This window comes from Protopterus annectens, chromosome 16.part0 (assembly GCF_019279795.1).
Source record: "Protopterus annectens isolate FY-2018-M chromosome 16.part0, PAN1.0, whole genome shotgun sequence".
Classification (NCBI taxonomy): domain Eukaryota; kingdom Metazoa; phylum Chordata; order Ceratodontiformes; family Protopteridae; genus Protopterus; species Protopterus annectens.
Genome location: NC_056750.1, coordinates 344,097,817 through 344,115,573, shown reverse-complemented (window position 1 = coordinate 344,115,573; position 17,757 = coordinate 344,097,817). Strand labels below are relative to the sequence as shown.

Below are 17,757 nucleotides of genomic sequence, written 5' to 3'. Positions count from 1 at the left end.
TCTTCCTGTTGGTGCTACAGTTAAAACTGCAAATTTTAGGTAAACGGCTCCTTCAGCCTTTTACTTAAAGAGTCAACTGTCCTGAAAAACTGCAGCTGGAATTATTTTCAACTCATTCTCCAGTCCAGACAGCATGCATTTTAAAATGACAAGCAGTGCAAAAAAAAAAAAAAATTTCAGGGTTGTCAATAATAATAAATTATTTCAAAGGACTGAGCTTCCATAAGAATGCAGGCCCTAAAGCATCCAGTTACCATAATGTACATTTACAAATACGACCATGATATCAGATCCCCTCTAATAATATCACATTTTACTAAGATGTGTAATTTCAGAAACACTTCTGAACTTTTATCACCAAAAAACATGAAATTAGAAATTTACTGACCTGTTTTCCTCAGTCCTGAACTTTAAGAAATGAAGTGTGTGGATTTCAGTCTGTAATTCTATAGGAAACATGTCTTTAGTTTGAACACTCTTTCAGACGATGCTGATACTACAAAGTCAACCAGATGAAACAGCAACAATGAAATGTTCTCTGTTTTTCATGGCTGTGTAATCCTGGATTAAGTCCAGACCTCTCAACTGTCCCTGTTTGGGAGAAGCATTCCTATTTTCAGGCCTGATTTACCCAGGTACATGATTTACTTATTTTTGGACTTGTGTCTCTATTTTTAGGCTCAATTTTTTTAATCTCCCTTATCACAACTGATTTCTGAAGCTGTCTAGTACACAGAAAACCACACTATGGGGCCCCCACTCTAATATCGCCAATAAAGGAGGATACATATCTTACATCTCCTTTTAACAGAAGCAAAAATAAATGGTTTTGTGTAGTAGAATTTTGCAATACAGTTCATTAAAGTCTACAGGTTTTACACTGCTTTCGATAATGTGATCATATTTTGCCATAATTTCAGTCACTCTGGTTTTTAAACTTGTGTTTCTGAGTAGTTTCCTGCATTCCTACTGGAATCTGGAAAAGGTGTGTGCTATTTGGTATTCAATTCTTATGTTAATTATATGATTTAATTATATATCAAGATATTTGGCTGGATGTACCTACTTTTTAAGGGCTTCTGTTCCTATTTTCAATGTCTCCAGGTTGAAAGGTATGAGTAAGTCTGGGGAATTCTCCCCACATGGAAGTTATAAGGAGGCTCGTTATCCCAAAAAACGTATTCTGATGTTGCTAAAAGTGGTTGGAACTGTCAGTTTTGTAGGATTGGCACTTACTGAATGATTTATTGATCAATCGACAGGAATCTAATCCATGAGGAAATGTGTCCAACAACTTGTCTTTTTTTTATTAACAGAAAAGACTGAGCAATGCATTTCCCTGTAGCAGTTCTCCAGACCAAGATAAAACACATGGTTATTAGAAAATGACCTCAATATAAACAAGATGTTACTTTTCAGCTGGCAAGGCTGCACAAATATGTCACATGACAAAAGCACTAATAATACAATCTACAAACTCTTAAAATACAAAGGGAATAAATATGTACCTTTGTTAAATATATAGCACAAAAGGGAGAAAAAAGAACAATTCTGCAACTCATGCATGCAACATACAGTCTATTTAACATCAAAGAGGAAAAAATTATGTATTCTTGAGTCCTCATGCACACATGCAATTAAAAAAAAAAAGCATTCAATGTATGCGTTTGTGACAGCAGTGACACCAGGATAACATTACTATTTTAGTTGCGAAGGCATCAGCCTTTACTAATGAAGTATGTTACTTGTAACTGGCTAAGAGAATCTATTCCCGAGTTCTTGTTATAAAACCCATACAGAATCAGCCAATGACTGCACACTGCTGTCAGATCTCGACCCCGACATGACATCAGTTATAGCTCTATAAGCAGACAGCCAGATATAATGGTACTAAGTGGCATGTGCTGATCTTCAATATGTCAGTCAAGGATTCTCATGTTATAAACAATTCAGTTATAGTAGCCATTAGATACTTACCATACATACTACTGTTTTCAGTAAACAAACAGTCAGTCTAACACCCTTTGTCAGTACAGGATACAACCATTTGGACTCAAGTCTTTGCTGCATTGATATGTAATGCTTCTGACTCTTGTCATCTCTCCTTAAGGTGACCCAGACTGCAGCCCCGCAGCTACAACCAAACAACTAGAATTGTAACACCAGCTATAACCACTCAGTGGTTGTCAGACAATTAATTCCACTGTGTATCCCTCCCCAGAATAAACTGGAAATCCACACTGCTCCAACAGGAGTAACTGTAACACTTTTAATTATGTGACAGCTATAATTTATATTATTTAAGGCAAGTTATTCAGAAAAGCTTACTGCATGTTTCTTCACTCCAGCCTTTAATCTAAGTGTTGATGAGATACATACAATAAGGGCCAAGGGAGACGGGCAGGACAGGACAACCAAACAAAAGAAAGTTAAAGTAATCTGCAAAGACAGGCTGTATTTGAACTAGCTATGGATTTCTCACCTCATCTCCTTCATCAATCAGAGCTTGAAAAGTGCAGAATAATGCCTGATATGCACCAACAGTCACCAGAATATTCAAGTTTGCGTCAAGGTCTTGCCCAAACAACTTACTGAAGAACTGAGCCAACACTTTGACAAGCAGTGGGTGACCCTGGAAAAAAAAATAATTTTACATGAACATATTTTGCACTAATTTATTAAACTTTATGCAGTCTCAGACTTTATGTGCTCTTATAGGAACAGCCATATTTGTCACGGCTATAGTTTAAATTGAGAACTGCAAGTTAATATCATAGAAGTTTAAAAGCAAACAATCCTTCTCTAATGCCAGTGTAAAGTTAGCTGTGGAAATAGGGTCTATATTACATAAATGAAAAATCAAAATCTCGCTCGGATGAACGAAAACGCAGATAATCTAAATCACTACTGTGGGAGGCTGCGCCCACCACACACCCCCTAAAAATATATTCCAACTCTGAGATCGCACTACAGTGAGGAAAGGGCAAATTTTCTGATCTTCACTGTACCGCGATCTCACAATATCGATTTCAATTACCTGTGTTTTCGCTCATCTGCGCGTTCGAGATTTTGATCTTTCGTAGTTCTGACAGGAACCCGTGGAAATATATTAATAGCTGGTACACATTAGTACATTTAAAGGAGACAAACAAGCTACTTCCTCATTTACTATACTGACTTTAGTGGTAAGAGACAAAAACCTTAATCGGGTATGAATGAAACATGCCAGTGGAAAGATAGTGAATGAGAATGACACAGTTTACAGAAGCTAACTGATAAGAGGTGAAACAATTCTTACCTTATGAGCATACCTCTCAAGCTCTTAGCACAAGAAATCTGGACAAAGCAAAAAATAATGGAGGGACAAAGGCCCCAAAATAAGGGCAAATTTTAAATATTGCTCTTGTAAAATTAGAAAGTTGCTAGAATGAGAGGTGCAGTGTTAACATGTATTTTCTGATGAATATGAAGCCTGAAACTCAAAGGTAAGTTACTATTTAGTGACATCAATCCTCAATGATTTGACAAAAAAAAAAACACAAACTTTATGAGGAACAGACCAAAATATGAGGCAAAAAATAGACATTCTACAAAAACCTGGACAGTTGATTGGTATGGTTTTGAGTCATGGAAATAGGGATTGTAGTCTGGAAACCACAAAGTCAGACATATAATATATAAAAAGTGGGAAAGTGGTGACATTTTCAGAGTTATTGCCAGCTTCAAGAATCAATTAAAACAATAAGCAACTTCAGCAACTGAATATACATACTCTGCCAGTAGAAGTGGCTGAACATGGGCAGAGTGTCTAACTGCTTCAGAAAACAGGCTATTATTATGTTATACAAAGTGTTAACAGTGTCCTGTACTGTAAGGTGCTGTACTGAAAAAAATAAATAAATAACTCAGAGAACACGCAGTAACATGTCAAAAATGCATACACAAGAATAAGAATATCATATGGTCTGACAAGTTAAGGTAAAAGAAAATTTTCATATAAACCAATGGTTTCAACATAAAGTCTAGAACACAAAGAAACTCAGGGCTAATGAAATATGCATGCAGTCACCGCTAGCTTACAAGATTTTATATATATATATATATATATATATATATATATATATATATATATATAGGTCTACTTCTCTTGTTCGAAAACACACTTCTTCGAACAAGAGAAAGCCGAGACCCCACTTTAACAAAAGTGCACTTTCGCGAAAATCACTTTACCAAAGTACAGTACAGTAGGGATAAGGAAATATACCTTTTCCCATTGTAGTGTGATCTTGCTGTAGCGTTGTCACCTCACAGTAAGATGCTGTCCTGTTCGATTCACACCTAGAGCATCTTCTACGTGGAGACATGCGTGAATGGGCGTACCTTCGTTGAAGGTTTGCGTCAGGGCTTGTAACTCGGCACATAAAAATCAACTACCAATCATTAGCAGACCGGAGTTCCACTGTGGCGACCCCTAACTGGGAAAAGCCGAAAGACACAAACAAACAAAGTGTGATCTTGGAGTTAGTATATATATATATATATATATATATATATATATATATATATGTAGTGGAGGTCAGATCCGGCAAAGCGAAACACATTTTTGCAGAGTGGTAAGCCACCACGCACCCCGACAACTCCGCTACTTATATATACTATCTCCGTGATCACACTACAATGGGGAAAAGGTATATTTCCTTATCCCCACTGTACCGTGCTTCGGTAAAGTGATTTTCGCGAAAGTACACTTTTGGTTAAGTGCACTTTCGCTAAAGTGGGTCTCGACTTTCTCTTGTTCAAAGAAGTGTGTTTTCGAACAAGAGAAGTAGACCCACATATATATCAGTAAAAGAGTTCCTGGTTTTGAAAGATAAAATGTTTACCAGCTTTGTCAATATCTAAAATGTATTTCTCACCCCAAGAAAAGAAGAAACATTTTTAAAAGAAATGTACCGTGAAATATTGTTTCCAAAACGGTATACATTGTCAGACAAAAAAAATGAATAATCAGAGACAAACATACAAGTCAGTTTTAGACCAAAACGTTCATACTTTCAGCTAAAGAAAACAGAACTCTATTATTTACATGGGGAAAAAAAACATGATTTTTGAGGCAAGAGAAAGTTATAATGTAAATGTTAAAATTCATAGAAAGACCATATGAAGTATACCAGAGCACTGTCTGTGCAAGTTTGAGTAAAACATTATCATCTCTGATTATGGAGGCACACAACTACTTTTATACAGTACAGTAGGGATAAGGAAGAGTTTTGCCTTTGAGAAAAGTGCAGTGTGTTATAATGATTACAGAAACCGGCATTACTATTTATTCACTACATGACACTGAGTACAAAATAACAAGCTACTACCCATCATGTTCAAGAAGGATGGTGTGCTAATTGATAAGAGATTGTTGTAAAGGTTCTGCAATGGATTGAAGTGATTTTCACAAGAAACAGAGGTTGTTATACAACTGTTGTTTCAGAATATCTGGATTTGACTTTAACCATGTAAGCAGCAATTAAGAAATGTAGAGAGGCATTCTGTGCAGCTTTTCATCTAAAAAGTAACTATTATAGATAATGTGTATAAGAGTTCACCCGAGAGAAAAGAAAGCAACAGAAAAAACAAGTTAATCATCTCCCCAGTAAGAATTAGCTGTCTGTACATGTCAGTACTGTTCCAGACTAATGACTGCATGAGTGCTTCTGAAAAAGAGAAAGTGCAATCTGCCAGGAAAACAATATCTTTGCATGCATAATGAACAATTTCACTTAAAGACTAAGGTATGCAAACATACAATTTGTAGTGAACTGTTGCAGTCAAGTTTTTGACAGACGAACAAACATTATGATGACTGTACCTTCCAATGTGTACAACAGTAAAAGAGATGAAATCATGCAGATAAATACACTGAGACAGTAAGCTAAAACTGAAACAGTTGTCAGTTTTGTTCATTTTTAAAACTCTTATTAATGGATATAATATAGAAAGGCTTAAAAAACAAAGGTTGTATTTTACAGTAATTTGCAATGTATTAGCAGGTTGTCAACAGATCCAGTTCAAGGGGTGATATTTGTAGTCATTATATGAACACGTTAAGGCAATGGGCACTGTTTGGTCATAAGCGCAGCACAGGTGTGATTCATAGATGATATTTAAACTAACATGCCCTGACCCTGAAAAAATGTATGCAAATAAGGTAGTAATGAAATGGTAATGAGAAATTATGTAAAATGTAGTATGCTAATACGTCCTCATCCCAGCTGTCTGTTATTCATAGTCATATTCTGACACATTTCTGTGCTGTACACAGATTTGTTACAAAAGATGGAGTTACGCCTTTTCTATCTACTTTGCAATTGGTAAAGATCTCTCTGTTGTTGCTAGCATTGCTATTTTGCGATTTGAGCAGCTAGTCTTGGCACAGCCAAAACTGCAAGTGCCCAGTGGCACTTGTCGTCCAAGAAGGCGAAGATATATATATAGAGAATAACATCATAATTTTGCTAATCAGGAAATCCCTGCTAGGTTCAGAGTGGACACAGATATTGTAAGGATCTTAGTGAGCCTCTATGGTCCCCACACAGGTAATGGGGGGGGGGGGGTGCATTGCCATCGTATCTCTGTGTATACTAAGATACAAATAACCTCTCTATTATTGCCATGGACACCTTCCAAAGGCAGACCAGGGGACACAATGGCTATTCCTCAGACTTCTGCCTCAATGGCACTTCAGCAGTTCCTGAGGGTACTCTTGGCACATGTGGATCAATACACCTATTTCCCAGTGTCATCTTAGGACTGAGCTAGGACTATGAGTGCCTTTTATGGGGTAGCATGCTTCCCTGAGGTACCTGGTACAATAAATTGCACCCATTTTGCAATTAGGGCCCCATCTGGTCCGCAGAGTGAGGGTTAGAACAGGAAGGCTTATCATGCCATCAAATGCCAGGTAGTGTGTGATGCATTATGGTGCATCAGCAGCCTGTCTGCTCAGCATCTTGGTAGTGCATATTTATACAAAAACATAAGGATGCTGTGGTCCTACAGACAAGCTGTCACTATTCCCAACAATGAGGCAGAAATGTTGATTAATTCTGGGAGATATAACAGCAGGAATGCAATCTCCCCATCACAACTTACCAAAACTACAAGTCATGGAATGTACAGGCCATTTTTCATCATTTAAGGTGTTTTTCTTTTCCCTACAGTTGTGTGGTCATGGCATTAGTATATATCAGTAAGGGGGTGGGTATTAGCCCCGTCACATGGAAGGTCGCAAACTCAGTTTTATTTGCTTTGATTTTTTTGATAATTTGATACTTTGTCACTTTCATTTTACTGGCAGATGATTATGCTTTCTAAACTTGTACTGCATCCATAAATTTCAGCCTTTAACGTCCTACATTTTCATAATACTTTTCCTATGCCAACACAGTCCAGCATGACTACAGAGTATGTCCAAAAACCCTATAGCAAATTAAGATGGCTTAAACGGAGAGTCTGTATCCTGAATTTGATACATCTAAATATACATTCAGAAAGTATTCAGCCAAGAACTGCCTGGAACCCCCCCCCCCCCCCACACACACACACACACACACACACACACACACACACACACACACACACACACACCACTGTTATCTTTCTTGTTGGACAGAGAACATGTAGTATAGATCATTAGGTTTCTTTTCCAATGATCAGAAATTCTGTGGCTTTTTTGGAGCAACCTGGTGACTTGAGTCATACCTCTAATCGCCACCTTGCCAAATGAATGGATCAGCACCTCTAATGGGGACCAAGTCTAAGTATGTCAGGTATCCCGTTGTCTGACACAATGATTTCCCATTCTAGTCAGAATATATAGAAGCAACTACCCTCACCTGAACTCACTCTCACAGATGGCAGGTGACCATAGTTAGGGCTGCAAAATGGGCTAAGAGCTAAGGGAATTTTGTTGGAGAGTTCCAACACAATAAGTGCACCTTACAACTTCAGAACTTTGTGAGGGTAAAGCTAGTGAGTGACTTATGTGAGCATAACTGCATTTAATGAATGCCACCACTATTATGTTTGCTTTATGAAAGTTTTTACAATGGAGAAAAAAAGTCTGTCTTTCTCACTCAGTGGGCTTATTTACTAACTGAGAGCTAACAAGCTCAGTTAGTATATTCAGGGATGTGGGGGTTGGGATATTTAACTACCAGTAAGAAAGTGTTTGTTTGGTTTTCTTTGTTTTAGGCTCATAGGTAGTTACTAGGCACGTGGTCAAGAAGAACATGGAAGAGCTTAGCCCAGTTTCCTAACTGCCCCACAGCACTGTCTGGTTAAGTGACTTGCTCAGTCATGCAGTAGGCAAATGGAGGCTGAAGGAATTCAGCCCTAGACCACAGGAAACTGCTAATTCACACCTCACGACCTTAATCCTCTTATGCGGTAAGTACCGAATAAGACAGTTTTTTTGTGTTTCAGTTGGTGTAAACCATTGTTAATGTTTCGGATAAATAAACATTTACTGAATACTTATATGATGACTACAAGGGCTTCCTAACAAAGAATACAATTTTCTGCAAGTCTGTGATAATTTACTGTGCAACAACTCCTATACCAGGAAGCATCCTGTATGCATTTCACATACAAGCATTTATTTACTTCTCTTTATTGACCAGAAAAAGTCTGACTGGGAAAAACCTATTTTCAGCAGGAGCCCAGGGAGAAAAGCTCCACATTTAAGTTATGCATTTATAACTGCATGGTAAAAAACATTTGTACATAAGCTTATTTACATGATTTTTTTAATATTTCATAGATGAACATAGCACTTTAACACAAGAAAATGAGAGAAATTAAAAAAGTTATGTACTCATCATAACATTTATTCTGCGTTGTCCATTTTCATTTATCCTTGACATATGGGCTCAGTTCTGAACTTTGGAATTGACTCGGCCTTTACTACAGCTCAAGATAGCCAAAAACTTTTGAGCCTGCCCCTTATCCACAAAGGTCTTCTCCCAATTATCTCAGATCGAGTTTGCTGAAAGACAGAGTGAAAAAAAAAAGTCTTCATAGAGTTCATATCTGTGACCATATAACAAAATCCCTAGTGAGGTATATCCATTACCCATTCCACCAAAAAAATTCAAGGGCAGGGGAAGAAGGGATGGGAGCTGAGGATAAATGAAAATGTACAACACAGATGGAACGTTATGGTGAGTGCATAACTTCTTTACCTGATGTCAATTTTCATTTTAGCCTCGACATATGGGACAGAGTCCCTAGATATCCTAGACCTTGGGAGGAGACTCAAGGAAGAATATTCCTGAATACCATTAAACCAAATGATGCTCATCCTCTGGAGACCAGATCCAGTCTGTAATGAGTAATAAAGATATGGGGAGAAGCCCAAGTTGTTGCTGTGCAAATATCATCCAAAGAAGATCTACACTGAAAAACTGCTGAAGTAGCCACAGCTCTTGTAAAATGTACCTTTACAGGCTTAGGCAATTTAATTTTCTTTTTGTTACAGATAAAAGAAATACAATCTTTGAGCCATCTAGCTAGTGTCACTTGCTTACTGGTTGGGCAAGTCTTGTAGATGAAAGTGACACAAACAGTTGATCTGATTTTCTTAAATTCTTAGTTCTGTGTAGGTAGAAACATAATTGTCTATGAACATCTAATAAATGGAAGCAGTTTTTGCCTTTATTAGCAAAATTAGGAAAAAATACTGGTAAATTAATAGTCTGATATTAGTCTCTGACACTATCTTAGGCAAAAAGGAAGAATTGGTTCTCAGGGAAACTCTGTCTTTACAGAAAATTGGGTAAGGAGAACTACATGATGTTGAGTCTTTCGGCTTTTCCCGGTTAGGGATCGCCACAGCTGAACTGTCCGCTAATGATTGGCAGTAGATTTTTATGTGCCGAGTTGCCGGCCCTGATGCACAACCTTCAACGAAGGTATGCCCATTCACGCATGTCTCCACACAGAAGACGCTCTAGCTGAGAATCGAACAGGACGTCTTACTGTGAGGTGACAATGCTACCGCAGCACCACCACCGCAGTGGTAAGGAGAACTACATGATAAGGCTTGTAATTCAGAAATTCTTCTGGCAGAAGTGCCACTAAAAATATTGTTTTCCAGGATAAAATCTTTAGATCACATTCAGCGGATGGTTCAAGGGGAGGCAATGGTTTGTAACACTAAGTTAAGATCCCAAGGTGGGGTAGGATCTTTGTAAGGGGGTTTTAGCAAGAACGTTCCTTTTAAGAAGGCGTTGCATAGCTTATGAGAGGCCAAGGAGGATCCTTCAAAACCATTATGGAAGTTAGATATAGCTGCTAATTGAACTTTTGTGGCAGACTGGGGAAGCAACTGCCTTGAAAAGTGAAGCTAAAAATTCTACTATTTTATCAACTGGTGTTAAAAAGGGATCAATATTGTTGTCATGAGCCCAAAGGGTAAACCTCATTCATTTCCTAGCACAGAGTTTGCGAGAAGCTGGCTTATGAGAGGCCAAAAGGATATGAAATACCAGGGAAGAAAGTGAAAGTAGCCTGGCTATTAATGGAACTGATGAAACCAAGCTGTCAGCTTGAGGTTCATAATGTTTGGATGGAGTAAATCCTCTGGATGAGACAAAAGGTCTGGAGCCGGGTCCAGAATCCAAGGTTGTTGAATCAGGTAATGCCAAAGAAAGGGGAACCATATCTGTCAAGGCCAGTAAGATGCAATGAGGATAACTTTACTCTTCAGTCGGATTGCTTTCTGTAGGAATTTAGAATTAAAGGGATTGGGGGAAAGTCATACAGCAGTATGGAGGATCAAGTGTGTAGAAGAGCATCTCTTGGTGACTCTCCCGGACAGGGGTGGAACAGTGCAAAGTAGTTGGTGCATTTGTTGTTTAGAGGTGAGGCAAAAAGGTTGCAGCAAAGCTGGCCCTACTGACAGAAAATATTTTCCATTATATTTGGATTAACAGACCACTTACATCTGCTCAGTTTGTCTGCTATCACATTGGAACTCCCCAAAATATGCATTGTTATCAGAAAGCAGTTGGAAAAGATTGCTCACTGTCATACTCTGAGTGCTTCTCAACATAGGGGATAAGACTTGGTTCCGCCCCGTTTGTTGATGTAACAAACTACTGACATATTGTCTGTTTGGACTGCAACTGTCCCCAAGGAAAGAGAAGTTTGAAAGGCTTGCAATGCTAGAAGCACTGCCCTTAGATCCAGGACATTGATATGCAAGTTGGCCTCTGGGGGGGGCCTAGTGGCTTGGACAGTCTTGCCCAGATAATGCTCCCCCATCTAGGAGGTGCCCGTAGTCACTATGGTTTTGGGTTGTGATGGGACAAAGGGGGGGGGTCTAGAAGAATGTCTTTGGAATGTATCCACCAAGCTAAATCTTTTCTGCAAAGATTGGTGATCAAAATCAGGTCTGACATGGGTTGGTGCAACATTGACCATTGAGATGCTAGAAGCCATTGTAGTAAGTATTCTCATGTGATATCTTGCTAAGGGAACTAGAGTTACCATTGCTGCCATGGAGCCTAACGCTTATAGGACTAGATGAGCAGTTAGTTTCCTACTGCTGATTACTTTCTGGACCAGAACTCTGATTTTGTGTAATCTCGCAGGGGGAAGAGAGGCTGTGGAAGTTCTGAGTTGGGATCAATTTTGATTTTTTGTAATTTACAGTTATTCCCAGAGAAGAATAAATATGAAGTACATGGTCTCTTGCTTCTATCAAATGATGCCTGGTCAGAGTTGTAATGAGACAGTCGTCTAGACACAGAAACACTCAGAATCCCTGCAGTCTCAAATGAGCTACTACTACTGCCATACACTTGGTGAACACTATTGGGGCTGTGATGAGACCAAATGATCGAACTTTGAACTGATAATGACTGGCTCCCAGATGGAAGCAGAGGGAACTTCTGGATTGCTTGTTCATTTTTATATGGTAATCCACATCCTGAAGATCTATTGAACACATCCAGTCAACCTTTTCCAAAAACGGAAGAATGGACTGTACTGTGACCATCTGGAATTTGGTTTGGCAAACTGATTTGTTCAGTACACTTAGATCTAAAACTGGTTTACAGTCCCCTGTCTTTTTTCGCACTAAAAAGAATCTTACGGAAATTCCGGACTATATCTGGTCTGGTGGGACTTCTTGGATTACTCTTTTTTTCTAGCAGTTTTGGGATTTCTAGAACTGCACATTCCTTTTGACTGGTTGGAATATTGAAGATTTTCTTGCATATGGGAGGATGAAGAGGAAAAGGAATTGTATAGCCTCTGGATATGATCCTCTGCACCCAAGTATCAGATGTTATTTGTAGCCTGGCATTTTGGTGCAAGGATAAGTGTCCCCTGACTGCCTCTAGAGGAAGACAATCAAACCTCCTTTCAGGAGCGCTGGAAGGAATTATCAGAGAAAGAATTCCTGAAACCCTGGTTTTGCGGTTCACCTCTGTTGCACAGGAATTTTCTTACATTAAAGTTCCTCCTCTGCCCCTGGGGGTAAATACCTGCATTTCTGCCCTGTAAAGGCCCTTAAGATTTTTTTGAACCACATTTTCCCACTACGTTTCTGATTCCTGGAAAAAGATCACTGGGGAGTGGAAAAGCATATACCCACAACAGAAAGAGTTTTTCCATATTTCTTACTCCTGGATACTGTTTCTTTTACTTTTGGGCCAAACAGGGATGATCTGTCAAAAGGTGTATTGACGAATGAAGACTTAAATGGCTCCGCATAGTCACATAGGAGCATCCAGGTGCGTCTCCTAATGGTAATGTCTGAACCCGCTACTTTGCTGGTCCCTTAATGATCCTCATGGATGAATTAGACACAGACTCCAGGGTAGACAACCAGGAAGCAACTTCTTCTTGGACCTCCTCAAAAACGGCTCCTGCCAGGCTATCTGATAACTCCTTGTCTAGATCCATTTGTACTGTGGTAAAGTATGCCAAAAAATTCAAAGACGTTAAGGCAAAACTCAATGATGCAAAGACCCACTTTCCAAATCTATCCATTGCCCGAGACTCTCTAATGGGTGGATGGATAGAGGAATTCTCATCGCCCATTTCCTTCTTTGAGGCTGCCACCATGAGCATGGCATCAACAGCTAACCCTTTGGCCCAGAAGTGTATGCCTTCAGGTGCACACAGAATTTTGTCAGGTCTCCTGGGGATAGATTCAATGGTGTCAGTAGCCTTCCACGCCCGCTGAGAGATCAACTGAATGAGCTTGTCAGCTGGTGGTGTCACCCAAGAGGTAGACAGTGAAGTTTAAGCCTACAGGTGCACTAACTCCTCAGAACAGGGACTTTGGGACTTCCAGTCACCCCTCTGTTTTAATATTTCCAGAATGTCTCCAAAGGAGACAGCATCAGGGGGTGACATCATGGATCCTTTCCCTTCATCGAAATTGGTGTCTTTGATGATTGATTCTTGTGAAGAATCTAAGTGTTGCCTCTTATACTTTCACTTCTTAGGGACCTCCTCTGTGGGGTGGTCTGGGGAGGTATCAGAAGAGGAAAAAAATTATCTGGGATTCCTGTGCTTTCGGCACCTGCTGATCCAGTGGGAGTGCAGGTTGAACATCTGGGTGTGAGGAGGAAAAGGATATTTGCTCCGAAGTGGAAGGGGCCGACTGTTTGACTGCAGCAGTCAGGGCTCTCCCCATTGCCTTAAAAGTTGGCCCTCCTGAAGAGGGAAGAGAGCCCAGAACTGAGAAAGACTGCCTCGGAACCATGGTCACACCCCGCTCCACAAAGACAGCTTCCAAGACAAGAGCTGAGCTGATCCATGCTGATGCTCCAAGGTGCAGATAAAGCTCCAAAAAATAGGAATCTAGTCTAGCCCCTTGGAGCCGACAAAACAGCTATGGCTCCAAGAGGTCTCCGGATCCAATTGGACTGAAGACCTCAGAGCAAGAACCGGTTCCGAAGATAGACATATCTCCAGAACTGATGCAGTCAGCACCAGGTGGCTTGGAGCTGAAAACTCTATGGCTTCAGATGAAGTCAGAGGAGGAAAAACCAGAGGGGTGAAGGAAAGTTCGGCTCCTAAACACGTTGGGGCCCAAAGAGGTACCTGACAATTCTCTCGCCCAGAGTATCTTATTCTCTAGCCTCTCTACATCACCCTCAGTTAAGCTTTTGGTGGAACAGGTAGAAAGAATGGGGGGTGAATTTGGTCTTTCAAGAAAGGGCAAAGGCAACCTTCCTGGAAAGGGGTCACCAGAGGAAGAATATGACATTCTCGAGAGAACCATAATGTATGGCTCCTTAAAATGCTCACTCTTCATCTTCTTCTTTTGGCTTTTCCTGGCTAGGGGTTGCCACAGTGGAACAACAGTCCGCAGAACAATTGGCAGCAAATTTTTTACGGTTTTGAGATGCCAGCCCGATGCCCAACCTTCCACAGAAGGCACACACATGCACACACTCACAGCTAGGGCCAGTTTGGAGTGTCCAATCCACTGACCGCATGTCTTTGGGTTGTGGGAGAAAACCAGAGCACCCAGAGGAAACCCACGTGACCACAGGGAGGACATGCAGACTCCGCACAGAAGGAACCCCAGCTGAGAATTTAACCTGTGAACCTCCTGCTGTGAGGCGGCAATGCTACCCGCTGCACCACCATGGCTGCCCCTTCAAAATGCTCACTCTCTGCCAAGGCAATCAACAATAAGGGAGATGACTGCACCGTTAATTTTGGTATGGAAGATTCAGGATGATCCTGTACCAACATCTTAGGTATCGAAGATTTAGTCTGTTCTGATATTCTCGGTTCAGTAGATCACCTCAGGACCAAGGTTTTGGTTACACAGTCAGTCAGTTCCAAGGACTCTAATGGAACCAATGACCTTGATTTTTTTGAAGACAGTGCTGAGGGAGTAGAAGGCACCAACAGACTTCTCTTTTTTACATTTCTGAAATGTCTTCGTGGAGGAAGAAGGGGAAGACACACTGGTCTTGCTCTTGGCCTTTTCTGAGCCAGATATACCCTCACCAAAGGCTTATGGAATCATATCCTTCAAAAGTAGTTTATTTTTTTCTTTCCACTAGGGCTCTGTGATTGAAACCATGACATAGGATCATAGGAAGTTACTAGGTTATTGGCCCTGAGGCCCTTATAAACCTAGCCAAGAGTTTATCCCATGTATAGACAAATCAGCACCCGATCTCCCTGTCCAGCAGGGACACGGGTGCAATCTCGGGGATGTATTTTCTATTTCCCATCCAGTTATCCAGGTTGCACTAAAAAGGGATAAAGAGGTACTCTGCTTGACATGGAAAGGGAGTCTATTCCACAGATGGGGGGAGTCCCTGGGACACAAATCTGTCCCACCAACAAGTCCTATTGATGTCACAGACCACACTGAAGCCGCATGTGCGGGTTATTCGAGTGGAGTTTGACTTGCGGATATGCAGCATTCCCATCAAGGCGGGGCCCGAGATCGTTTTGTATGCCAGACAGAGGTCACCTCTGAGGAGTCTGAGTCACCTCTTGAAGGTGAACAGGGCCCAAGCAATAAACACAAAACAAATGTGAATCAGACATAGGAATTTTGTGTCTGCTTTTCTGGTATCTTTTGAAGCCAGAAGGGACTTTAGGTTTATCAGACATTATTTTAATCAACAGTGGCGCAAAAAAGCCAGCCATACACTACACACACACACACACACAGGAGAAAGTCCTCACAAACAGAAAACACTCACTACTAAGAACAATAAACAGATTTTTTTTTATTTATTTATTTTTTTTTTAACGGTTAGGGAAAGAAGAGGAACGAAACTATCAGAAATGATAGTTAAAATTACAGTGAGGTATACAATGACAAAAGAAAAAAAGGAGAGTAAAAGATCAAATACTTAGAATGAATGAAATGGGAAGGGTTATAAAGTTAGTAAATTAGCTATAACAAGAAGGAAAGTATTTGGAATACAGTAGCTGTCATATATATATATATATATATATATATATATATATATATATATATATATGGGTTTACCTTCATAAACTCGAATCACAGTAGTTCGAGTGCGCATATGAGCGACTCAAAACTACGAAAGTGAAAACGTCGACAGTCCTTAATGTTCAAAAAATAGCAAATCGAAAAGCAGATTTGCTGTTTTTCGAACATTAATGTCAAACAAAAAAAAAGAAAACAAAATGAAGTGTAAAGCAGTGGGGCAAGCCCCCCTGCACCCCCCTACTTTATTATTCTAACTCAGAGATCGCACTACAGTGGGGAAAGGAACCATTTCCCAATCCCCACTATAGCGCAATCTGCCCCACAATGCCGAATGTACAATGAGTGAATGTCACGGTGCATTTGCTCATTGCACATTCGAACCTTTTTTTTTTTTTGGCGTTTGCAAAATTTGCAAACAGCCTTTCGAACACTTGCTGTTCACCCGACTGTATCGCCTTTATAAAGGTAAACCTATATATATATATATATATATATATATATATATAAAACAAATCACTTAGCTCGAGAGCAATGGCGAATGCGTCTGTCAGAGAAGGCGGCAAACAAGATCTGAGTTAACTGGGAGCGCAGCATTGTGGATAAGAGTTAGGCTCGAGAGTTTTTAGCTACCGCGGGGCTGTAGTAATGGCGGAGTCATTTCTGAAACCCGGAACAGAGTCCATATGTCAAGGATAAAATAAAAACTGACAACATCAGATCGTAAATTTGCTACTTATTGAATAGAAAAAGAAAATACAATACCAGTAAATGTTTTTATAGCATGATGGTTGCAGGGAAAAGATCAAACAGGGGTGCTTTTGAGGTTAGCAATAAATCACAGACAAACAAGTAGTAATGTATCTCAAAAATTGATGATAAGAGATATAAAAGGAGAAATTATGGAAATGAGCACAAAGATAAATGGATAGAGAAGGAGTTGTAGTTAGTTGTGAGGTGGGAGAGAAGGAAGAAGAGTAAGAGTTTAGGAAATAAGTGTAGTATGAGGAGGAGCAATATGGTACAAAAGGTTAGAAAGCAAAGCGGCTATAACGGTAGGAGAAAAGTATTCTGAGTAAAGCTAGCCAGGTCAGCAGGAACAGAAGAGCCATCTTTGGCACAGATGTTGGTTAAGCAAAGTTTTGAAACTATTTAAGCTTTCTATCTGTTTTAAATGTGTGGGGATTTCAAAACAGAGTTTTGACACATAATGGGAGTAGAGTCAGTCTCCAGCGGTTTTGAATGTCTTACTGATACACAATAAGAGTTTATTGCTAGAGCAAAGGTCTCTAGTGGGTAAATAGTAGAATAAAGTATTTTGTAATGCTGGGCATTTGGAGAGTACAACAGGTTGTAGGCAGTGATTAGTTGTGACTATGTCAACTGGTTTGGGAGTTCAAGCCATTTTAACTGTTTTAATGCAATGTAGTTGTGTGTTTTATAAGGTTGGTTGGTTGAAATTTTAGTTATTTTGTAGTAGCAGGAGGCTAGTTTCATTTTATATGTAGTGTTGATATTTGTAAGAATAGTGGAATCACTTAATAGAGAATAAAGGAGGTATGCTGCTGTTAAGGTAATCCTTGTTTCATCTGTCAGGCAGTGTTTGGCCCTATAGATGGAGCTGAGTTTTTGGTGAGTTTTTTTGATGGAATGAATTATATGGTGATCAGATATGAGGATGTCATTTGTTGTAACTGAGTAGTTTAGTTTGGCTTATCGGTTCTATTTTTCTGTTATTATTTGACGTAATATGAAAT

General features: G+C 39.7%; 1 protein-coding gene across 7 annotated transcripts in view; it reads right to left on the bottom strand.

The window, feature by feature from the left end:
* The window catches only part of KYAT1 (kynurenine aminotransferase 1), a 1,131,910-nt gene that overhangs the window by 321,597 nt on the left and 792,556 nt on the right, over positions 1-17,757 (bottom strand). For all 7 annotated transcript variants that reach the window (XM_044058797.1, XM_044058798.1, XM_044058802.1 and 4 more), the window contains one exon: positions 2,483-2,632. In XM_044058797.1, coding sequence (XP_043914732.1) covers positions 2,483-2,632 — 150 coding nt within the window. The remainder of the gene's footprint in view (positions 1-2,482; positions 2,633-17,757) is intronic.